Source organism: Oryctolagus cuniculus, chromosome 1 (assembly GCF_051225735.1).
Source record: "Oryctolagus cuniculus isolate XC-2025 breed Fujian yellow rabbit chromosome 1, ASM5122573v1, whole genome shotgun sequence".
Lineage (NCBI taxonomy): Eukaryota > Metazoa > Chordata > Mammalia > Lagomorpha > Leporidae > Oryctolagus > Oryctolagus cuniculus.
In genome coordinates this window covers 237,167,420-237,190,754 of record NC_142867.1, presented here as the reverse complement: position 1 = coordinate 237,190,754, position 23,335 = coordinate 237,167,420, and the positions used below count along the sequence as shown (strand labels likewise).

At 69.2% G+C, this 23,335-nt stretch overlaps 1 protein-coding gene across 4 annotated transcripts in view; it reads right to left on the bottom strand.

Moving 5' to 3' along the window:
• Positions 1 to 14,803: 14,803 nt before the first annotated feature.
• The window catches only part of NACC2 (NACC family member 2), a 41,463-nt gene continuing 32,931 nt past the window's right edge, over positions 14,804 to 23,335 (bottom strand). For all 4 annotated transcript variants that reach the window (XM_070066742.2, XM_070066756.2, XM_070066750.2 and 1 more), the window contains 4 exons: positions 20,654 to 20,818; positions 20,226 to 20,331; positions 19,210 to 19,307; positions 14,804 to 18,529 (listed from right to left, as the gene is read on the bottom strand). In XM_070066742.2, the coding sequence (XP_069922843.2) occupies positions 18,042 to 18,529; positions 19,210 to 19,307; positions 20,226 to 20,331; positions 20,654 to 20,818 (857 nt within the window). In that variant the 3' untranslated portion in view covers positions 14,804 to 18,041. The remainder of the gene's footprint in view (positions 18,530 to 19,209; positions 19,308 to 20,225; positions 20,332 to 20,653; positions 20,819 to 23,335) is intronic.

Below are 23,335 nucleotides of genomic sequence, written 5' to 3'. Positions count from 1 at the left end.
CCCTCTCTCTCTCTCCCTCTCTCTCTCTCCCTCTCCCTCTCTCTCTCTCTCCCTCTCTCTCTCCCTCTCTCCCTCTCTCTCTCTCTCTCCCTCTCTCTCTCTCTCTCTCCCTCTCTCTCTCTCCCTCTCTCTCTCTCCCTCTCTCTCTCTCTCCCTCTCTCTCTCCCTCTCTCCCTCTCTCTCCCTCTCTCTCTCTCTCTCCCTCTCTCCCTCTCTCTCCCTCTCTCTCTCTCTCTCTCCCTCTCTCTCTCTCCCTCTCTCTCTCTCCCTCTCTCTCTCTCTCCCTCTCTCTCCCTCTCCCTCTCTCTCTCTCAAGTTCCTAAATTTAAAAATAAGACAACAGGTGAAAGGCGCTTTGGTTCAGCTCTCCCTGAGGCTCAGACATGAAGACCACAGCAGGACACCCCCCCCCATGAAGGCAAGAGGCCCTGCCACCCCCGGTCAGCCACAGGCAGGGCTTCTGTCTGGGGCCAGGCATGGGAGGGTGGGCAGGGGGCCCGGGGGAGGTCCTGGTTCCTGAGGAGGCCCCTTTGGGAGTGGGCTCCAGAGCCCCATCCGGCGGCCTCGGTTCTCACGTCCGCCGTCCCGGCTGGGAGGCTGTGGGGGCCGGGGCAGTGGCAGGGACGGCGGGGATGGGGGGCACGGACAGGGCATGGCCTCCCCTCCAGGGCCGCGCGGCTGGAAGCTGCGCAGAGTCACAGATCTGGACCCAAACCCCAGCCTTGTGGCGCTGGGCTGCCGTAGGCAGAAGCACCTGTCAGGAGGGGCGAGTGCAGAAGGCGACGCCTGCGGGGCGGGGCTCCGTGCCGAGGGGCGGGGCTCCGTGCCGAGGGGAGGGCCTCCGTGCCCACTGGCGCCCGCTGGGTGCCTGGCGGGGCGGAGGCTGCGGCCCCAGGAGCGCCTCTCCCCCACGGGCCCGCGGAGCCGTGGGCAGGGATGAGCTCATGCTGGCCGCGCTGGCTAATGGCTCTGGAGACGCACGAGGTCGCCGCTGCCGGGCGCCGAGGCAGGAAGCCCGCGGCACCGTTTCTGGGAACGCGAGGCGCTGAAGCGACTTCCTCGCTGAATATTTCATGATTCACACTGATGGCTTTCTGGTGTTTCTCATAACAAGACGGCCCACATCGAGACGGGTTAAAGTGTGGTCATTCCGGCCACTCTGCTCGGAGCCCCTCCCGGAGCCGGTCCTCCCCGGCCCTGCCCCCGAGGCCGTGGGCTACCCTCCTGCAGCACACTTGCTACCCACCTGCCTCGAAGCAGCCTGGGGGCCGGGCCTGGAGAGACCCTGGGCGCTCTGGTGCCGGGCAGGGGACACCACGCCCCTTCCCGGAAACGCCCTTTTTCATTGAAGTCCACTCCTCAGGGGAGGAGCTGGGATGGAGACCCCAGGCACTGACCACGCAGGGCCCCCCACGCCAGCAAGCCTCGGAGGTGAGGCTGGCAGCCGGGGGTGGGGGCCCGGGGCCCGCCCTCCCCCACGGCCGGGCCTGGAGGAGCCCCTGGCACCCAGGCCCGGGAGCACAGGCCTCAGGGTGCGTCCCTGAGTGCCGCCAGCTGCCTGGCAGCTTCCTAGCCCCAAGGCGGGAGCCCAGCCGGGGACTGGAGTCAGAACCGGGGGTCACTGCACTCCCAGCTGGCGTCCATCGCAGGTCAGTGTGGAGGCCCAGGCTTGGTGCACGGGGACACCCCAATGTGCCGCGTCCGTCACCCCTGAGCCCCCGCTCACCAGGACGCTACAGGAGGCGGGCGGATCGGCGGCCGTCGGCGCTCTCTGCACACATGGGACGTTGGCCTGCACGGGGTCAGCGGGGTGGGGAGAAGGGGCCTCGGGGCGGTGCCGCAGGGTGTCCTCCTCTCCCAGTGGGGCGGCAGCAGGTGCAGGGGGCCCCTCTCAGCCCTGGGGCTTCACCCAGCCTTGGGCCACTCTCATGGTGTCCGGGCGTGTCTGGAACGCTCCCTGGTTCTGAGGGAGAGTCACAGAAGCCAGCGCTGAGCAGAGCCTCACAGACATGCGGAGCGGAAGACGCCAGAGGGCACGGCCGCCCCGCCTCGGAAGTGCCCTCAGGGCCTGCGCTGTGGGACCCCGGCATCCCGCCCGGACTCCAGATCAAGTCCCGGAGCTCCACTTCCCATCCAGCTCCCCGCTGTGGCCTGGGAAGGCGGTGGAGGATGCCCAAGTCCTTGGGCCCCTGCACCTGCGTGGGAGACCCGGAGGAAGCTCCTGGCTCCTGGCTTCAGATCAGCCCAGCTCTTGCTGTTGCGGCCAGCTGGGGAGTGAACCAGTGGATGGAAGACCTCTCTCTCTCTCTCTCTCTCTCTCTCTCTGTGTGTGTGACTCTGCCTTTCAAATAAATAACATAAATCTTAAAAAAAAAAAAAAAAAGAAGAAGTGGCCTCAGCAGCTCCGGAGACCCCCACCCACCCAGGTCCTCACCCTCAGCACCCTGGGAACCCTTCCCAGGCCCCTCTCGGGACCCAGAGCTGGGGGTCACAGCCACAGGCCCAGGACAGGGGGGGAGGCTGACCGTGTCTGGCCAGGGCGGGAGAGGCCAGCGAGGCCCCGCCCCGCCCAGCAGGGCCTCCGAGGTCTCGCTGCCGGGCAGGCGCTGGCAGGCCGGTCCCCATCCGCACGCTGGGCCCCTGCGCACACGGCTCCCCCACCTTCAAGCCGAAAGTGAGGCTCACTTCTAAGAACAAAATTGAAGCGCGGTCATCAACCCAGGCCCCGAGGGCAGCCCGGGGGGGTCCCAGCTCCGGGGGCAAGCAGGGGGTGGGAGGGAGCCCCAGGCGGAGCACAGAGCAGGACGAGGCTTGGGGGAGGGGCTGCTCTGCGGGGAAAGCCCGGGCTCGCTGGCCCCGGTGGCCCCGGTGGCCGGGCCGCACCCAGATCAGCCCCGCTGAGGGGCCGCGAGACACAGTGTCCTCTTGCTGCCCGGCCAGGCGGCCCACCCTCCCCACCCTCCCCGGCTCCCGGCTCGGGCACGTCCGGCGGCACCGCCCCTCGCCACCCCCCTCCACAGCCCAGCCCAGCACGGACCCCTTCATGCAGCTGGGCCCAGGGTGGGGTGGCGGCCGGGGATGTCCTGACCGCTGGCCCCGGCCTGGGCCCCTGCTCTGGGCCACCTGGGTGCCCGTGCCGCTCCTCCATGTGCTGCTCTGGCCTCCTCCAGGCCACCTCTGCCATGAAGCCCGCCCAGACCACACCTCCAGCATCACCCGGACGAGGTGGCTCAGGCGTCCTGCTGGGGCCAGTGAGGTGAGATTGGAGGAGGAGGTGGGTGTCGGATGGGGGCAGGGCCAGCCAGAGTCACCAGACCCCAGTGGTCACATCAGGAACGGATCCTGGTGTCACACGGGAGCCTGCCTGTGGGGTCAGCGCCCCCACCTCCGCAAGGCACGGGCTCCATGAACAGGGACCCCCGGCACTCCTGGGGCGTCTCCTACAGCCTCTGCGCCTGCACTGTCCTCCCTGGCCATGCCCCCAGAGCCTTGGGAGCCCCCACTCTGAGCCCAGCCACCTCCCTGGGAGCTGGGGGGGCAGCCTGCAGGCCTCACAGACATCCACTGAGGCCGTGGGCCCCCCCAAGAGGAGGCGCCCCCAGAACCACCAAGCAGGAGGGGGCCTGAAGAGCTGACCCCGGGGTCTCAGCTCCCGCAGCCCGGCCAGCGGCTGGGAAGGGCCCGGGAGCAGCTCTGAGCCGGGCTGGGACAGGGGAAGCTTCCTGGCCCCCGCCCCTGTCACCTGTGCGTCCCCCACCACAGGGAGGACGACAGGCAGGCTCGCCTCTGCTGCAGGTGACCCCAGCTGGGCCGCCCATTCACACCCAGGGGGTCTCTGGGGCCCCAAACACACGCAGGGGCTGCCCAGCGGGCACGGACAGCGGCAACGGAGGAAAACTCCCCAGCGGCCACCGCCCCGGCCAGGCTGCCCGGACGTCCAGGCTGGACCACCCGTGCGGGGACCCAGCCGCTGCCCCGGCCAGGCTGCCCGGACATCCAGGCTGTACCCCCACTGCGGGGACCCGGCCACCTGCCCCGGCCAGGCTGCCCTGGACGTTCAGGCTGGACCGCCCGTGTGGGGACCCGGCCACCTGCCCCGGCCAGGCTGCCCTGGACGTCCAGGCTGGACCACCCGTGCGGGGACCCGGCCACCTGCCCCGGCCAGGCTGCCCTGGACGTCCAGGCTGGACCACCCGTGCGGGGACCCGGCCACCTGCCCCGGCCAGGCTGCCCTGGACGTCCAGGCTGGACCGCCCGTGCGGGGACCCAGCCACCTGCCCCGGCCAGGCTGCTCGGACGTCCAGGCTGGACCGCCCGTGCGGGGACCCGGCCACCCGCCCCGGCCAGGCTGCCCGGATGTCCAGGCTGGACCGCCCGTGCGGGGACCTGGCCACCGCCCCGCCTGCTGCGTCTGGTAGAGAATGGAGACAGTTCATGGGTAAAGCAGAGACACACATGGCGAGCGGGGGGACACGGTGGCAGGAGCGACCGTCAGTCTGGACGGCGCAAAGCCCGACCAGCTGGCCCCACGGCCTCGCCCCATGGCCTCGCCCCACAGCTGGCTGCACCGGGAGCAGGGAGGGAAGCTGTCGCCGCCTCCTTTACAACCAAATCAAGGCCGGTCCATCGGGGCAGCTGTGGGGTCCCCTGGGGTGCAGGGCCCAGGTGGGATGAGGGAGGCAGGGGCGGGGGAAGGGGCGGCTCAGGTCCTCGGGACCCCTGCCCTAAGCCCTACGCGGGCCCTGCAGGGCAGGGGGTGCCTGGAGGGGGGGGGGAGGAGGGGAGGAGGGGGATGGGGGAGGAGGAGGAGGAGGGGAGGAGGGGGAGGAGGGGAGGAGGCGGGTCAGGGTGCAAGAGGGGACAGCGCCCCCAGAGCCACCAGCTTCTCCCACAAGTCGTGCCCCCAGGCCCTGGGCCCGGCAGCTGTCTCGGGGCTACCCCCAAGCCCCCAGGCTGTCTGCAGGGGACACGGAGGCCCCTCCCCAGCATGAGCTGCAGCGGGAGGGGGGTGGTCTCCCCGCCGGGGCCCTGGCCTTCGGCAGGGTCACTTTTATTCCCCAGAGCACAGCGAATCACTCTGACACAATGGGGATGAAAGGACACTTAATTATTAATTTTAAATTGCTCAGCTGGGAAATTATCAGGGGGCCCTGGAGGGCCGGGGGCTGCAGGCTCAGCCGGCGCACCGCGCGGGTGGGCTGGGGGCTCTGAGGGCTCTCGGGACCAGGACGGAGCCATCCCCGGCAGCCCCAACCTCCCCCTCCCATCGGTGGAGACCCAGAGGGACAGGCGTGCGGAGCCTGCGTGTGCAGCCGGGGGCTCACGGGAGCTGGGTGTCCCCCAGAGGCCACAGGGGCAGGGCTGGCGGGTGTGGCTGGGCCAGCCTCTCCCACCCACAGGGCCCTGATGCGAGTCCAGCTGAGCGCAGGGGGCCAGGCCCTCGCTTCTGGAGAGCTCCAGCTGGGGAGGGTCCCGCCGAGGGTCCCGCCCCCTGGCCACGCCTCCAACCAGCACAGCGCCGGCGGCTAGCACCCACCGTGCCGGGAAGGGGAGGGCGGCCACAGGTACTGCGGTCAGCCAGCAGGTGCCAGGAGGTCCGCGGAGCAGGCCGGCAGGGGCCCGTCCTGCTCTCGGCCTCAGCCTCCCCCAGAGCTCCTCCTGGCTCTGCGGGGGCTCAGGGGCTCGGGCTGGGGGCGCAGAACGGGGACGGCGCAGGGACACAGCCCCGGGGAGGCCCTCGGCGTGGGCGTGGGAGCCGCCGGCGAGGCCAGCTGCCGGGCTGGCGCGGGTGGCAGGAGGCGCGGTGCGGTGTTTGCAGACGGCTGTCGGCAGCTTCCCAGCCCGGGGCTCCCCGGCTAAACACAGAAGGGAGCCGTGCCCAGGCAGATCCTGCAGGAGCCAGCGCAGACGCCGCTCCGGCCCCGCCTGGGCTCTGGCTCTGAGGCTGCGCCCGGCACCCCAGGCCCCCAGCGAGGGACCCGGGGACCTTCGATGTCTCCGGTGGGCTGGCCGTACCCTGCCCGTCGTGCCCGCTGGGCTGCCCAGCCCACTTCCTCTGCCACCGCAGGGCACACTCCCTCTCTGCTCCGCCCGAGCCCTTGCCAAGTGCCCCCAGCACACCGCCCGGTGGGGGTGCCGTCTGTCCCCAGGCCCCTCCCAGAGGAGCAGTGACACCCCCACCCTCCACAGCGACACAGGAGGCCTTGGCCTGCAGGCCTTGGTTCTGGAAGGCTCAACCCTGGGGCCGGGAGACGCCCCAGGGGAGGTGAGTGACAGGCACCCTGACCCCTAGCAGGGACTGGGTCTTAATTTAGGAAAAACACCGGAAGGCAGGGACACGCCCAGGTGTGCAGTGGCCTCGCCCTGGGGGAGGGGGGAGCGGCCGCCCCTCCCCACTTCTCTTTCCCTCCCCTCCTCTCCTGCCCCTCCTGGAGGCCACATCCCCCCCCCCCCATCACATCCCTTCCCCGTTGATTCCCCCCGGAGACGCCCCTGTTCCTCCTTTGCCCTGCTTTTCCGGGTGCCCCGTGTGTCGGGGCCTCTCCACTGTGCACCCCCAGCAGGAAGCCCCCAGCAGCCGCGCGCAGGGCCGACCTCCCCCCGGGGCCCGGGCTGTGCGGCTCGCTCCTCCCAGCCAGGCTGGGCCCTGTCCTCAGACTCCAAGTTTCCCACCGTCCCCAGACAGGTCGGCCGAGGTGGCCGCTGGGGGCGACCCTCGGGTCAGCACTGTCCCCCTCTTTGTGAGCCTCAGAGAGGCGCATGATGGACAGGGGCCCCGGGAGCAGCACTGAGCCCGACCCCGGGGATGATGGGACAGACACGGGGCTCAGAGCAGGTGCAGAGGTGCACCCGAGAACACAGGTTCTGTGCGGGCGTCGTGGGCCCGCGCAGGGGTGCAGGAGCTGACGCGTGGGGGCAGCTGACTCCCGGAATCTTCACCCCAGAGGGTGGGGGAGGGAGAGGAAGGGGGAGGTGGGGGGAGGGGGAGGGAGAGGAAGGGGGAGGTGGGGGGACCACGGGCCGGGAAGTGTCCCCCACCCCTGCCCAGGGAGGCACCCAGAAAGCCCCCCACCAAGGGGCCTGGGGGCCACCCCCCAGCAGGCTCCGTGCCCAGGCTGGCCTCTGACCCCCTCCCGGGCTCTTCCTGCAAAACAGAGCGAGAGTGATTTCCTGACCCCTGACCCCCGACCCCCAGAGCCAGGAGGCCAGGGGATGCCCCCGGGGGCCCTATGGAGGGGCTGAGCAAGGCAGGCCCACACAGGTGCGTCTGGAGGCCCCGCAGCTCACCCGGCCCTGACCTGGGGTAGCCACAGCGCGGCCGCCCCCACCCCAGCCTCCCGTGGAACGGAACCGTCGCCTAAGGCGTTGGCGCCCACAGCCCACAGGGCAGCGCCCATCGGGGCCGGGTGAGCACGGCGCAGCTGGAGACGGGAGGGTCTGCCATCCCCAGCGCTCCCGGCCACCTCCAGGGCTGCCACGCCCCTCAGCCTGGAGCAGGCCTCTGCCCCCCCCCCCCCCCCCCCGCCTCCTCGCCTCCTGCCTTGGGCCAGGGAGCGCCTCGTGGCCAGGGAGGGCTGGGTTCCACAGCCGCTTCCCACCCCGGCCCGGGGCTCCCAGCTCCTGCGCTGGCTTCTGGGACGCCCCCAGGCCCTTCCTCGCCTGTTTTCGGTTCACTCCCCAGATGCCGGCAGCAGGCGGGGCGGGCCTGGAGGCCAGGCGCAGGCTCCGTCAGTCCCCACGCGGGTGCAGGGCCTGAGCCCTTGGCCGTCGCCGGCAGCCTCCCAGGCGCATTGGCAGGGAGCCGGGTGGCTAGCAGACCGGTCACTTCGACCTGGGATGCGGGTGTCCCGGGACACTGGCCACCCGCCCGTCCCCTCCGCCCCCTTGGCAGCCTGGCTGGGCTCCCCATCCGCTCTGTGGCTTTGGCCCCCAGGTTTCCAGAAACCGTCTGGGAGGCCCCTGTTGGCTGGGCTCACCCCTCGCCTGGAAGGGCGGAGGGCCGGCTCCGGCCTGGGACCCCGGAGCAGGTGTCTCCTCCACCAGGGAGCCCCCACCTGCTGCCTGCTGCCTGTCACAGGCCCCTCCCCTTGCCGTTTCTTTGCCCACGGACGCCCTGGGGTGGGCGGCACAGGGAAGGCGGGAGGCCTCCCTGCCCCTGCACCGGCCACGCACAGCGCACGCCCTAGGGGCCAGCAGGACCCCCCCAACACCAGGGGAGCCAGCTGTGGCCTCTGGCGGGGGCTTGGGGCCTGCCCGCGACCCCTCGGGCCAGTGTGGGGGCGGGGCGGTCTCCCCTCTCGGCTCCACCCCTCCCGAGGCACCAAGCTACCCTCCAGAGCGCGCTGCCTGTGGGACTGAGGCCCCTCGCCCGTCTGGGAGCTTCCGCCCCTGAAAGGAGACCCGGGCCCCATCACGCCCACTCCTCACCGCAGCCCCGGCGAGCGGGGCGGCTGTCCAGCTCCAGGGCCCGCCCCTTCCTCTCCGGTGGTGGACGCCCCCGTGGCGGGCCTCGCTGTGCCGGTCCCTCACCCCTGGGGGGCGCTGCGAACAGCAGGTCCTCGTGCAACACCTGCCTCAGGGCGCAGCGCCCTCCCTGCGCTCCTGGGCGGCGGCGCGGGCTCAGGTCGGTGGGGCCCTGCCCCCGGGGAGCGCCGTCCCTGCCTCCGTCTCTCGGATAGTTGAAAAAACGCTCGTCTTCACGTCCTGTAGGCGCGCGTGCGCACTGGACCTGCCGTCACGTGGCAACTGCTTAACGTGGACACTTTGTATTTTTTTTAAAGATTTTTTTTTAATTCGGGGAGAGAGAGAGAGAGAGAGAGAGAGAGAGAGAGAGGTCTTCCATTCGCTAGTTCACTCCTCAGATGACCACAATGACCAGAGCTGGGCCACACCAAAGCCAGGAGCCTGGTGCTGACCTCTTGCCTAAGATTTTAAAAATAAGTAACAACGGGCCGGCGCTGTGGTGTAGCGGGTAAAGCCGCCGCCTGCAGTGCCGCCTCCCAGATGGGCACAGGGTCAAGGCCCGGCTGCCCCACTCCCGGTCCAGCCCCTGCTGATGCACCCAGGAAAGCAGTGGAAGATGCCCAAGTGCCTGGCCCTGCACCCACGTGGGAGACCTGGGAGAAGCTCCTGGCTCCTGGCTTCAGGTCAGCGCAGCTCCGGCCATTGTGGCTGACTGGGGAGTGAACAGCGGATGGAAGACCTCTCTCTCTGCCTCTCCTTCTCTCTCTGTGTAATTCTGAATATTCAAATAAATAAATAAAATCTTTAAAAAATAACGATAAAATTTTTAAAGTCTCAAGCTGGTTAGGTGACACCAGAAGACGCAGCTGGGATGTGGTGAGGCCCTGGCTCTGGGTGCCGGGCTGTAGTGCACATGTGTTCAGGTTGTCCACTGCACAAAGGACCTCGGGTCAATGGGTAAAAAGGACACGTCCCCAGCCCATCCCTCCTGCCTGGGCCGCACAGACCACGCAGCTGGCCTCTGCTCGGCGCCAGCCCCCACGCAGGAGCTCAGACCCCACACCCCCGCTGCCAGCACAGGAGAAGGGAGAGGCGGGCCCGGGGCCACGGTCACTGCTCCATTCAGACACGAGGAGGCCAAGGCTCAGCTTTCCCAGGCCAAAGCTCAGGGCAGCCCAGGCTCAGCTTTCCCAGGATTCTGGGGACCCCGTCATGGGGCGGGGAGGGGGCCGGCCGTAGCGGTGGCCACCCCCACCCCCCAGCGTGGTGAAAATGGCCAGTGCGAGCGCCCGGTCCTGCGAGGCGGGGTCAGCCCCCCCACCGTTTCCCGGAGGTTTCGCACCCTGCGCCGGCCGCAGCCTGGCCCTGGCGCCGCTCACTGCTGTCTGAACGCATTGACTTCCGTTCCAGGACGGCACAGACGCGCGTCAGACCCAACACGCAGAGCGCACGCGGGCTCCCCAGCCAGGCCGGAGCTGTGTCCGAGCTCCGAGGCCTCGGAAGTCTGCAGCCCTCACCCCGCCCGGGGGCCCCAGCGCCGGCCTCTGCGGGGGACCTCGGCCACCGCCGGCCGCCCCTGCAGGCCCAGCCCCTCGCTGGCCGCTTCCTCCTGCTCGCCACCCCCCTCAGGCCTGGAGCTCCGCCTGGGGTCCCCGTGCGGGCTGAGCCCCAAGTCTGTCCGGCCGGGATGCTGCCGGGCCTGCTCGGCCCCGGCCCAGGGACGCTCCCCGAGGGGCCAGGCGGGCCGAGGCTGCAGAGCCCAGGCCCAGGGTCCCGGAGCTGAGACCCCAACTCCCCCGCCATCCCAGGACCCGGCCTCAGCCCCAGGGTGCTTCTGGGGTGGGGGTGGTGTCAATCCCCCAGCCACCCCCCGCCACGCCGGGGCCCAGAGCTGGGCTCACAGAGCAGAGGCTCTGGGTGTTTCCGTGGGGGCTGGGGGCTGGGGGCGGCTCCTGCTCGGGCGGCTGGTGCTCTCCAGGGGCAGGGGCGTGGGGGTGTTCACCTCCCTTCCCCATCAGAGGGGCCTCAGGGGCCAGACGTCCATAACCAAAGCAGGGTCCCCCCAGGGCAGCCCCACTGGCCACGCCTCTCCCAAGAGTGGGGCTCCGAGGGGAGGGGGCGCACAGAGGAGGAGCAGGAGGAGGGACCCAGGCCCAGGAGGACAGGGCCACCAGCTGGAGCTGGGCAGGCGCTGCCGCTCTCCCGTGCTGGTCCCCCGTGCTGGGCCCGGGGCAGCGCCCCCTGCGCTCCTGCCACAGCTGCTGGTCTGAGGGAGGAGGGCTGCTGAGCCTGGGCTGGCCCCAGGGAGGTGTTGCCTGGCCTGAGGCCCCCAGGCCACCTTCTGACAAAGGCTTGGGACAGGCTGTGGGGCTTTCTGGACACCGATGTGACAGAGTGACGGCAGTGCTGACCCCGTGCTGGCGAGAGGCGACACTGCATGTGCTGGGCTGGGGGGGGGCGGCACCTCCCAGGAGGGCATTGAGGGCCCTCGGGACCGCCCCGGGGCGGGGGACGGCGGCTGGGCTCAGGCACCAAGATGGCTGCCACGTATTCCAGTGGACAGCACCCAGCAAGAAAGCGGAGTCTGTTCTCCGAGGACGTCCCCCCCTACCTGCCGGGCACCTGGGATTTGGGAAGTGCGATCCAGTCCCCCGCCCTTGCTGGACCTGGAGGGAAACTGAGGCACAGAGCCGGTGACCTCACGGAACGTGGCCCCAGACGGGCAGTCCCCCGCAAAAGGGAGCCGCTTCGGGGTGGGGAGGACCCAGGCGTGGGTCACTTTGGGTGCCCTGGGGAGGGGCACAGGGTCAGAGAGACCTCCAGAGGGGAGGGGCCGGGGGCTGCCTCAGCCACTGTTCAGAGCACAGCGCCTCCCTCTCTCTTGGGAACCTGCTGGTTCCCGATTGGTGGCTCGCCCCGGTCACCTGGCCCTGGCCAGGCTGTCCAGCCCACCCTCATTCTGGCATCTAAAGCGGCTTCCAGGCCGGCTGACTGGACAGACGGCCCCGCCAGGCACAGGTGTGCAGGTGCGCAGGTGCCGGCGGGGGGGGGGGGGCGTTCCGTGATCAGCTCTTCTGCGGCATCCTGGCTGACCCTCTCCCACCTGTGCGGGCCCCAGGTGACCCCAGCTGACCTCCGGGAAACGCAGACCACACTGGGTTAGCCTCCTCTGCAGTGTGGGGGCCACGCCCCCAGTGCCCCACCCCAGCCTCAGGATTGGTCTCTGTCCTTGCCAGTATTTTTTTTTTTTTTTAAGATTTTTTATTTGTTTATTTGAGAGGTAGAGTTACAGACCATGAGAGGGAGAGACAGAGAGAGAGGTCTTCCTTCCCCTGGGTCCCTCCCCAGATGGTTGTAATGGCTGGAGCTACGCTGATCCAAAGCCAGGAGCCAGGAGCTTCTTCTGGGTCTCCCACGTGGGTGTAGGAGCCCAAGGACTTGGGCATCTTCCACTGCTCTCCCAGGCCACAGCAGAGAGCTGGATCAGAAGTGGAGCAGCCGGGACTGGAACCGGCATCCATATGGGATGCTGGTGCCACAGGTGGAGGATTAACCTACTGAGCCATGGCACCAGCCCCCATTAATTCATTTTTTAAAGATTTATTTATTTATTTGAGAGACAGAGAAAGACACAGAGTCTTCCACCCGCTGGTTCCCTCCCCAGATGGCCACAACGGCTGGAGCTGAGCTACTCCGAAGCCAGGAGCCAGGAGCTTCCTCCAGGTCTCCCATGCGGGTGCAGGGGCCCAAGGACTTGGGCCTCCTCCACTGACTCCCGGGCCACAGCAGGGAGCTGGATGGGAAGTGGAGCGACTTGAACTGGCGCCCACAGCGATGCCGGGGCCACAGGCAGAGGTTCGCCCGCTGTGCCACGGCGCGGTCCCCACCACTCACGCATTTAATGTGCACAGCTCCGCTGCAGGAAGCAAGCCCACCATGCGGTGTGGCCATCACCACCACCCTCTCCAGAACCTTCCGTCCCCTCACGCTGAGGCCCTGCCCCCACTAGACAGAGTCCCCGGCCCCGTCTCCATGGATCTGACGGCCCAGGGGACCTGGCCTTGGTGCCTGGCTGGTCTCTCCGAGCATGCTGGCAGGTGCGGGAACCCCTGCCTCCCGAGGGGCCACACTGCTTGCTCCCCGTGACGGGCACCCCGGCTGCTGGAATTGTGGCTGCGATGCCGGCGTGGTGGGTGGGACCTGCTCTGCTCCCTGGGGGATCCCAGCCTGGCAAACTCTGCCTGCCCGTCTGGAGCCTCCGCGTCCCTGTCCCCGGGGCAGGGCAGACACCTCAGCCCGCCCCATCGCTGCCAGCGAGCTGCCCAGTCCCTGCCCCGGTCTGACCGGCGAGGGTGACCAACGCCCCACGGAGGGGCTCATAAGACGTGGCCCCAAGCCAGTCCTCGAAGCTGAGCCTCGTCCGGGCCCAGTGTCTGGTGCGGGACTGTAGGCAGCGAGTGAGGACCATCTGTGGGCCGGCCAGCCCTGCTGTGGCCAGGCCGCCGAGGCTGAGGTGGGCAGGGCTGGGGGGGCTTAGGGGGAGACACAGATGCAAGCCCACAGGGAGGGGCCTCTGGGGACTGGACTTCCCTTCCCAAGAGGAACCCCGCCCCTGCACTCCATGGGGAGGGGCTCACAGGGACAGGGGAGGGCAGGCGAGGGCGTGGCTTGGAGGCAGAGGTGGGGCCCTCCAGCCCTGGCACGCGGGCCAGCCCCTCCCGGTGGCTCCTCTTTGACACCTGCCAGCACAGGGCATGGCTGCTCTGCCAGGCTGGCCCCGCCCCACCCCGCCCCTGCCAGCCAGCCGGGGCGGCTGCCTTCCGGGAAGCTGGGGGCCTCGTCCCCCCCCCAAGAGGCGGCGTCATCCATCTCCCATCCCTGTCTGGAGCTATTACTCAATTACAGTCCCACGAGGCCGCTTGTCTGCTGGGGAGGGGGCGGGGTCTGCGACCCAGCCCAGCCCTACAGCTGAGCCCGCGGGCATGGGGGCCTCAGACCACCCGGAGGCCTCCCACACCGCTGGGGAGCTGGGGCAGCGGGCGGGGCCAGGAACCGCAGGGGAGGGACAGGCCTGGCTGTGAGGTCCGTGGCCACCAGGCCAGGCTGACCCCCAGCTCTGCTGTGGTGCGGGGGCCTGTGTTTGCCTGCTACGGAGCCCCCGCCCTCCCGAGGGCCCAGGTGGCCAGGGTGCTGCGGGAGCCGTTCCCACGCCTGCGCACTGCCCGCTCGGGCCAGGTCTTCCCCCAGCCCTGAAGCGCCCCGCCAAGGGCCCCTGTAGTCTCTGACCAGAGCCCTGCGAGGGGTCCCAGCCTCCCGCTCGGCCCAGCCACTCCGGTGGGAGGGCCGGGGGCTTCTGCCACAAGCCTGCTGCCCACGCGCCCTCCACTGCCCAGTGCCCGGTCCTTCCCGGGCTCAGGGCAGGCTGTGGCACAGCCCCCAGTACTCCTCCCCTTCCAGGCCAGGTGCACGAGGCCGTGGAGTGAGGGGCATGGGGCGGGGGTCCACCACTGCGGGTGTCTCAGGGTGCGAGTGACAGGTCAGCGAGTTGGCGCCCCCACCCCAGCAGCGGCAGGGACAAAGCTGACGTGGCAGCCTCCTCCCTCGGGCAGGACAAAGGCTCTGGGGGGAGGGGGGGCTTCGGATTCAAAGCCGAAGGGGCTGAGGCCTCTGTCCATGTCAGAGGCTGCAGTGCACGGAGGCCAGGACAGGGGTGCGGGCGCCAGGTCTGCCCATCTCCCCCTGCCCCTGCCCCCAGGAGCCCACGTGACGGGGGAAGGTGGAGCCAGGGCCTGGTCCCACAGTTCTGGCAACAAGGCCTCAGCCCGGGGCGACCCTGACAGCGGGGCGAGCTGGGCCTGGTGCTGGGGTGGGGACACACAGGCTCCCAGCTCCCCAGCCTGCCTGGGGCCCGGCCCCACGGGCACCCCATCTGCACCCGAGGCTCAGCGCCGGGCCCGTGCAGGCTGCAGCTTGGGGACACGGCTGGGAAGCGCCGGGCACCAGGAAGGGGGCCTGTGCGGTGCTTGGAGCCCACCGTGTCGGCTTCAGATGTCAAGCGCCCAGCTTGGCTGGCCCAGAGCCGAGGATGGACACGGCTGGAGGGACAGTCCCACATGTGGAGCCAAAGTCCAGGGTCCCCTGGAAGCCAGGGCTCCAAAGACCCCCAAGACGGGTCGGCACGCTGGTGCCTGTGGGAGCCCCAGCCTGACTCCTGCTGACGCCCCTGAAGCCACAGCCACGCCCCCCACCCCACCCCAGGCCTGGAGGCCACCCTGCCCCCGCCCCGCCCCGCCCCTCTCCGGCTCCCCCAGCCCTCGCGGCCAAGCACAACCCAGGAAACTTGGGTTTGAACTGACTTTATTATTCTGTAAATGTGAATTTTACAAAGCGGTTTTATCATGAACGAAACATCCTGGGCTCCTGCCTCGGCCCGGGAGCCCCCGCACCCTGGCCGGGAACGCGCCTGTGGCTGTGGCCCCGGGGTCGCGGCCCCGACGCCAGGGCAGCCGGGAGCCAGTGAGGACGAGGGAGACGCTTCCTCCCTCTTCAGACGAACAGAAAACCAAAGCTGGCGTCGCGGCGGCCGCGTCTGCCTGGGCGGCCGGGCGTTCACAGGTCCCGGACGCCCTGCGGCCCCGCCCTCTCCCCGCACGCACGGCTTCCGAGCGTGTTTGCACCCACTGCCATCCACATTTTCAAGTCAAAAATATTTATACATTTTATGCTGAGTTCTTTTTTTTTTTTTTTTGTCTGCTAAAAATAGTATTGCAAGTTTTGGCTTCTTTTGACATAGAAATTAGAGTCGTGCACAAGGCTAACAACGGAAGCGACTGATCGCGCAAGCAGGCACCCACCCTGAGGCTTCTCCATCCTGCGGTTTGCCTTTCCTTGTATTTTTTTTTTCCCAAAGAAACAAAACAAAACAGACAGACGGACGGACAGAAGACCACCTCTGCCACCTCGCGCTCCCAGCCCCGCGGGGGAGCCCGCAGCAGCGATTTTCTGAAACAGTAGTCACAGCGCCAGAGGCCGGCCCCACGGCCTGCTCACCGCGGCTGCGCAGGCCCCGGCCTCTCCCCGCCCGCAGCAAAGAGGCGTCCACAGTACGGCCCGCGTGACCCCGCGGTCGGCCGGCCAGGCCTCGTCACCCCCACCGCCCCTCCCCCGGCTCCAAGCACCACACCCCCACCAGACGTCACCGACCCCGGGACCCCCCTCCCGGGGGGACAGGGCCCACGCGGGCCCCTCCCGGCCGGCCGTCACACACCGCTTTGTCCACACTTGGGGCAAAGTAAGACAGAAACCAAACGCAAAGTGAAGCAAGCACAGAGAAGGCCGGGCGGGCAGACGCCGCGGGTCCAAGTGCCAGGGCTCAGTCTCCAGGGCGTCTCGGGCCTTTTGCACTTGTCCCAGCTGCCTCCGGGCCCCGCCCCTCGGGAGGGGCCCAGGCCGGCCCCCTCCCCAGCTCGGCCCGGGCCCCTCCAGCAAAAGGCAGCTCTAGAATTGCTACACGGCAAGCTCTGGGGTGCCCACGGGGTCCGGGCGGCTCGGGCAGCCCCCGTTTCTGGAATTAGTCATCATGTAAACAAGGCAGGGAGAGGGTCTGGCTTTCCTGGGGGGGGCGATGGAAAGACGCTAAGGCACTCTGGAAGGCCCCTCGGAGCCCGGCCCCCGCCCGCCGCCCGGGTCGGAGCGGCACCCGGCAGGACAATCACGCCTCGCGGGGACACGTAGTGCAAACGCTCGGCCGGCCCGCCGGGGGCCGGGGAGCTCAGAACCATTCACATTTTAGATTATTACGAAGTCCACCCACAGCTCCCGCCTTCCCACCAGACCAGAGCAGACGGCGACGACGAACACGTAAGGAACACAGGTCACGGCATTGTGCTAGCCTGAGTGACCCAGGCGATCTCGCGCGGCCACCCCCCTCCCGCGGCCGGCGGCCCCTCCCTGTCCTGTGGGGGGTGGGGGCCCGCTTTGGAATGGAGGGGGACAGAGCCCTTCTGTCACCAGCCAGGACGGTCTCCTGGCTGTCCCCAGGGATGCTGAAATTAAAGTGCAAATCTGGCGGGGGAGGGGGGGGGGCGGATGGAAGAAAACTCCAGGGAGGACGGGGTGGGGCAGCCCTGCTTCCCCCCACGATCCTCTCCCCCCTCCAGGAAGCCTTGGTCCAGGTCCCCAGCAGCTCTGGGCAGGGGGCTCCAAACCCCTACCCCAGAGCCAGAGATGGGGAGGCAGGGGCCACCTCCCAGCCAGGGGGTTCTGGTGCAGAGTGGCTGCCCGTGGTCCCCCTACCCTCTTTCCGGAAGCCACCAGAGCCTTCTGGAAGGCAGGCACATGCTAGGCCAGGTTGGAGGAGCCCCCCCAACGCCAGTCTTCCCAAGGCCTCTGCCCTCAGGGAGGGCAGTGAGAAAGACAGTGGGACCCCCAGGCTCCCGCTGGCTGGGCCCGCTCGGGGGAGGGGCCGGGGTCCCACGGCCATGCACCTGGGCGGGGGTGGGGTGGGAGCAGCAGCAGACCCTAAGTCCTGGGACAGGGTTCTCAGGCCACACCTGGGGGCCTCCCAGGGCACACAGACAAGGGGCCCCCACCCTCACCCCAAAGCCAACAAAGGTCAGAGCCCTCAGACAAGCAGCCTGGCCCCGGGGGGAGGCCTCCCTCGCGCCCTCTCCTGTCTCCCGGACCCCTGTGGTCCCAGCAGCCGCCCCTGCCAAGGCCCGCCCCAGGCCTGGGCCTGCAGCCAGAGCGAGGAGCCCTCGTGGGGGGGCTGCTCCAGCCTGGGCCAGCCTGGCTGCCGCCGCCTGCCCCGCAGACACCCCCAGTCCCCACATCTGGGTGGGGCCCCCACAGGAGGAGCGTGGGCCCAGGCCTGGGGCGCGCCTGGCCCCCATGGACCCCTGCTCCCGGGCCATGGTGGGCAGTGGACAGGGCCTCCTTCCTCCTCAGTTTTTTGCTCTATCGGGTCCGAAAGTTTCCAAACCATATACAGAAAAGATCCGAACCGAAACAAAACCGAAACACCGAAAACCAACCAAGCAACCCCAAAGCGGCTGAGGAGGCGGGCGGCGGCGAGGGCACAGCCGTGCACCCCACGGCGGGCGCCGCGGGGAGAAGGGGCTCCCGCTCCCCACCCCCAGGTGAATGGCAGAGACCACCGCGCACACGCGCTCACACACGCGCACATCCACACACGCACATGTGCCCATCTGCACACACGCACACCCATACGCACGCCCCCGTGGGCGGTGCAGCCCCGGGCACCGGAGTCTGGGAGAAAGGGGGAAGAGAGCGGGCTGCCCAGCCCCGCACCACGGCCCGCGGTAAGGAACGGAGTGTCGCGGGGGGGGGGGGGGAGGGCGGGGCCGGTGGGCCGCCCCCCCGGCCGGGAGACTGACCTCTGGGGCCAGCGGCCTACGTGGTTACAGTGTAATGAATGCGTTTGCTTCCTTCATCCGTTTAAATACAAGCAGAGTAAAATCACATTTTTCTCAGGCAACAGTAGCAGTCAGTAGGTGAGCGCGTGATCACATTGTATTAGTATCGCATGCAAGCAGCCCTAGTGCCCCGGCCGCGCCCGCCTACAAGGTCCCCGCGTAGGCGCCCTCCGGCCTCCGGGCCGCCGCGGCCGGCGTCTGCGGCCTGCCGGGGCTGCCGCTGGCCTGCTCGAAGGGCTGCGGGGGGCTCTGGCCGGCGGCCGGCAGCGGCTCCGGCGCGGCCACCTCCTGGATGACCGAGCCGGCCCCGTCCACCTCCTCGCCGGCGTCGGCCAGGTCGACATTCACGGCGTCGGTCCTCAGAGCCACGATGCTGGGGCCGTCGCCCCGGCGCTCGGCGTAGGCGCGCTGCTCGAACAGCTGGGCCGCGGCGGCCGGGAACTCGGGGTCCAGGGGCACGCTGGCCGCCGCGGAGCCCATCACCGAGCGGTACATCTCCACGCCCTCCGGCAGCATGGACTTGATCTTGGGCAGCCAGCGCTTGCGCACGCGCCGGGCGTTGGTGCACATGTCCGCGGCGATCACGTTCATCTCGCTCTCCTTGAAGCTGGGGGCGAAGTTCTGGCAGTACACTGCGGGGACAGGCGGCCGGGGCGGGTGAGGGGGACCCGCTCGGCCCGGCAGGCCACGCGGCCCCCTCCTCCGGCTGCCGCCCGCCGCGGGGCTTGGGGCTGCTTGTGGGGTCCTGGTGTGGGGAGGAGTCGGCCACGGCCCCCTCCCTCTACCAGGAGCCGGGACGTGGCAGGGCCCCCCGCATCTCCCGCTGCCCCGGCTGTCCGGCCCTCGGAGCCTCACCCCCGGCCACACGGGCCCTGCCGTCCCCGCAAGCGGAAGCCTCCGCAGTGGACGGCCACAGGAGGCCGGGCAGGGTCTGTCCCTCCCCCCCGGGGGGGGTGCAGGGTGGGGGTGGTGGGGGCGGTGGTCTGCCCCCCACGCCAGGGACCAGGCTCCGCCCCCACACCCCAGGAGCGGGAGGCAGAAGCCGGCCGAACAGATGGCAACGGCTCAAAATAACCTCAAAATGTAAATATGGGGTTTGTTCAAAAAGGAAAATTAGATCTATTTCACATATTAAAATAGTTTCGCAGCTGAATTCCTCGCGTCTGGAACCCTGCCAGGGCCGTTAGCGCCCGGGACCCGGCTGCCGGCTGCTCTTTTCTCCTCTCCCCGGGGCGGGGCCCACGTGGCAGATCCCGGGGGGGCTTCCAAGTCCCACAAGACCCCCTCCCCGACGGGAGACCCGGCCTCTCACGTTTCACAGCGTTCAGCACTCGGCTGTCCAGTGGCTTGCGGCTGGGGTCGCTGGTGGACGAACGGATGCCTGTGCCACAGCTGTTGGCCAGCGTGTTCCTGGTGGGGCACAGCAAAGGGGGCGGGGGCTGCTGACCTGGGGCTCGGGGCTCCCCCAGGGGCACACATGCTGGGGGGAGGAGCCACAAGCCCACAGGGGAGGAGCTGAGCCCATAGGGGAGGGGCCGTGAGCTCACAGGGGAGGAGCCATGAGTCCACGGGGGAGGAGCCGAGAGCCTACGGGGGAGGAGCTGAGAGCCCATAGGGAAGGAGCCATGAGCCCATGGGGGAGGAGCCATGAGTCCACGGGGGAGGAGCTGAGCCCATAGGGGAGGGGCCGTGAGCCCATAGGGGAGGGGCCGTGAGTCCACGGGGGAGGAGCCGAGAGCCTACGGGGGAGGAGCTGAGAGCCCATAGGGAAGGAGCCATGAGCCCATGGGGGAGGAGCCACGAGCCCACGGGGGAGGAGCTGAGCCCATAGTGGAGGGGCCGTGAGCCCACAGGGGAGGAGCCATGAGTCCAAGGGGGAGGGGCCATGAGTCCACGGGGGAGGAGCCGAGAGCCTACGGGGGAGGAGCTGAGAGCCCACAGGGGGAGGAGCCAAGAGTCCACAGGAGAGGAGCTGTGAGCCCACGGGGGAGGAGCTGTGAGCCCATGGGGGAGGAGCCACGAGCCCACAGGGGAGGAGCTCCAAGAGCCAGCCAGGCGAGGAGGAAAGCCCACTGGCTTTCAGTCCAAGTGACTGAGGGAGGGGTCCTGGCAGGCTGGAGTGGCGTCAGGGGAGGGGTGTAGGCCCAGCCACCCTCTGGATAAAAGACGCAGAAACCCCCTGGGCCAGACCTGAGCCTTGGGCACTGGGACCCCCAGGGCACGTGGGGGTCAGCGGGTGGTGGAGGGGGGCTGGGGCCCACAGAGCCCCTGGGACTTCCAGCCCCTCCCGCGCTCCAGGGCGCCCCCCCGGGGACCCGAGGGACCCACCTGTCGAAGAAGGTGGCCAGGAGCCTGCGCAGCAAGACCTTGTGCTTCACCCCCGCGCACAGGTGGCAGTTCATGAGCTGGCCACGCGTGATGTACACCCCGGAGCCTGCAGGACACGCGTACCGTGAGCCGGGGCCTGCGGAGGGCATGGCCGCTGCCACTGACGCGCAGGCACCCGCGCCGCAGCCGGGGCCCTGCAGGGGCCGGGAGCGCCGCTGTCCCTCCCCCCAGCCCGGGGGGGACCCGGGCACTCAATGCCAGTGCGGGGAGGCGTGAGGCCCCCCAGGCTGCCGCACGGCACGGGGAGCTGCCTCTGCTGCCGGACCAGCTTCCGTGCGTGTGCGCAATCTACGGGGAGAGGCGAGAAACCCGCTCTAGCCTGACCTCGGCCTGGGGCCCAGCGGGAGGCCAGCACGGCGAGGACTCACCCGCCACCAGCTCCAGCTTCTCGCCGGGGTCGCCCTCCGAGTAGAGCTTGGGGTGGCAGCGGTACCCGATCTGGCTGATGAGGCTGGCGGGCAGCGCCACGAGGTCCCGGCGGATGAGCACGCAGGAGCGGCTCTCCAGTGGCACCGGCTCCGGCTTCTCCGGCACTGCGGGCACAGGACCTGCCAGGTCAGCTGCAGCCGCCCTCCACTCCCCACCAGGCTGCACCCGAGTCCCGCCCCCAGTGAGCAGGTGGAGGAGGCCCCAGCTGGGCCCGGGAACAAGCCCCTGGGGGCAGGGGCGGCTGCCACAATGCGTCCAGCCAGGGCGTCGGGACGGGGGGACGGCTGGGACTGACAGGGTGGCAGCAAAGAAGTAGCACACGCCGGGGACAAGGGGGCCTGCTGGCCGGCGCGTCAGGACTGGGGATGAGGCTGGCGCCAACACGGCCGCACCTGCAACCCACGGACCCTCGGACGGGGTGGGGGCGACGCTGAGCGGGGAACCAGGTGTGGTCGGCCCTCAGGCTCCGCCCTCCCAGCACCACCATGCCCGAGGCAGCCAGGCAGGGCCGCCCGGGGAAAGGGCTGTGAGGCTCGGGCATGGTCACGGCTGCGGCATGAGGAGCCGTCCGCCAGGAAAATGCGGCCGGGGAGGCCCAGGAACTTTGCTGACACACTGCTGGGGCAGACAGCGGTCAGGCCTGCTCTGAGCCGGGACCCCACGGCGACGACCCTCGGTGCCACCCGGAGCACCAAGGTGCATCCAAGCCGGGCTGCAGGGCCCGGGTGGCGAGGCCACTGCCCCGCCTGAACCCAGGCGCCACCAGGCCCCAGGCCACCTGGCCCGGCCGGGTCCTCCGGCGGACTCTGCGGCCAGGGGTGCCCTCGGGGGCCCACGGCTGCCCAGGGTGGGGATCGCTCACCGACCCCATCTCTCCACTGCACCCAGCCCCCGTCCCAGGAAGCCTCGAGGGGCCCCCTCGCTCCTAAGGGGTCAGCCCCCACACAGGGCAGGAGACCGGGAGGTCCCCAGAGGGGGCAGCTTCCGGCCCCGGTCACGGAGAAGCTGCCTGGACAGATCAGGGCGCCCACAGGTGCCCAGCCAGGGACAACCGGGCTTGGCGCCCCGCGGCCCAGGCCTTCCTGGGGACCCACTCAGGACTAAGGGGCGCCACACTGGGGACGGGGCGGGTTGGCCCAAGTGAGGAGACAGAGCAGAGGCCAGAAAGTGGCCGCTGCCCGCCGGGGAGAACTGGGGCCGGACAGACAGGCAGCAGCACTGCGGAATTCGACTTTTTTAGGGCTTAATTAGCGGCCCCCAGCACAGCGCCATGATGATTACACAGGCAAAGGAGCAGCAGCCACGGGAGGAGTGCTCGCCACAGAAATAACCCCGCCGCACGCCCCTCCCAGCCCCGCTCCCGAAACAACCGAAAAACTATTTCTGCCCTGCTGGGTGCCGGCTGCTGCAGTTAAAAATACCCTAAACCCACGGCACCTCGACGGCAGAGGTGCGCCCACCCCCCGCCACAGCGTGGAGAGCGGGACCCTGGAGCGTGGCCTGGACCCCAAGGCGGTCGGGAGCAGCGGGGGTCCCTCCTGGGCCCGGCCTCATCTCGGTTTTCCGGATCCTGTGTCACACACGGCAGCGCCGTGATGGTCGGAGAACTGGCGAGAGCGCGCAGCCCGTGGGGCGGCGGGAGACGAGTCCTGGTGCAGAGGGCCACCACGGAAAGATCCGGAACAGCGGCTCATGGGCGGGGCCGGGAGAGGCCCCGCCTCGCGTCACAGCAAACACAGGCTCGGCCGTGGTCAGGCCCCAGCAGCCGAGGGCGCCAGGCTGAGGGGCGAGGGGGACACGAGCGGGGGCCGGCTGGGCGGTCACTCACGTCCACTTTCACAGTGAGGCACCGATCCATGAAACGCAGGGCGACGAGGCGGGCGGGGTGCGGGTATGGAGGGCTCCGGGAGGGGACCCACTGGCTGCGGCACTGGCAACCCTCCCCAGAGACCCTCCCCAACCAAAACACGAGCCGGGGGCCACAGGACGCTGGACAGAAGCAGGAGGGCCCCATCTGACAGCAGGGGCGGTCCCCAAGGACGCGAGCAGAGGCTGGGGGGAGGGGGCGCCACCCAGGGGAGCCCACCCCACGCACTGAAACCCCGGACGAGACAAGGAACCCTTTGCCAGACTACCCAAAAAGCCACCACTCTGTCCAGGCTGATGGAGAACGCCAAGCCACGTTACCCGGCTGAAGCCGAGAGGGGGCCGGCGCTGTGAGGTAGGCGGCAAAGCCACCGCCTGCAGCACTGGCGACCCTGTGGGCGTTGGTTCTAGTCCCGGCTGCTCCACTTGCGATCCAGCTCTCTGCTGTGGCCTGGGGAAGCAGTGGAGGATGGACCAAGTGCTTGGGCCCCTGCACCTGTGTGGGAGACCTGGAAGAAGCTCCTGGCTCCTGGCTTCAGATTGGCACAGCTCCAGCCGTTGCAGCCAATTGGGGAGTGAACCAGCGGATGGAAGACCTACCTCTCTCTCTCTCTCTCTCTCTCTCTCTCTCTCTCTCTCTCTCAAATAAATAAATCCTAAAGAAAAGGCTGCCTACAAAGCTATGGCGACCAGGCCCTGTGGCGTGGGCAAGGGGACAGGCACACAGCTCAACGGGCAACAGGGAGGCCGACAGG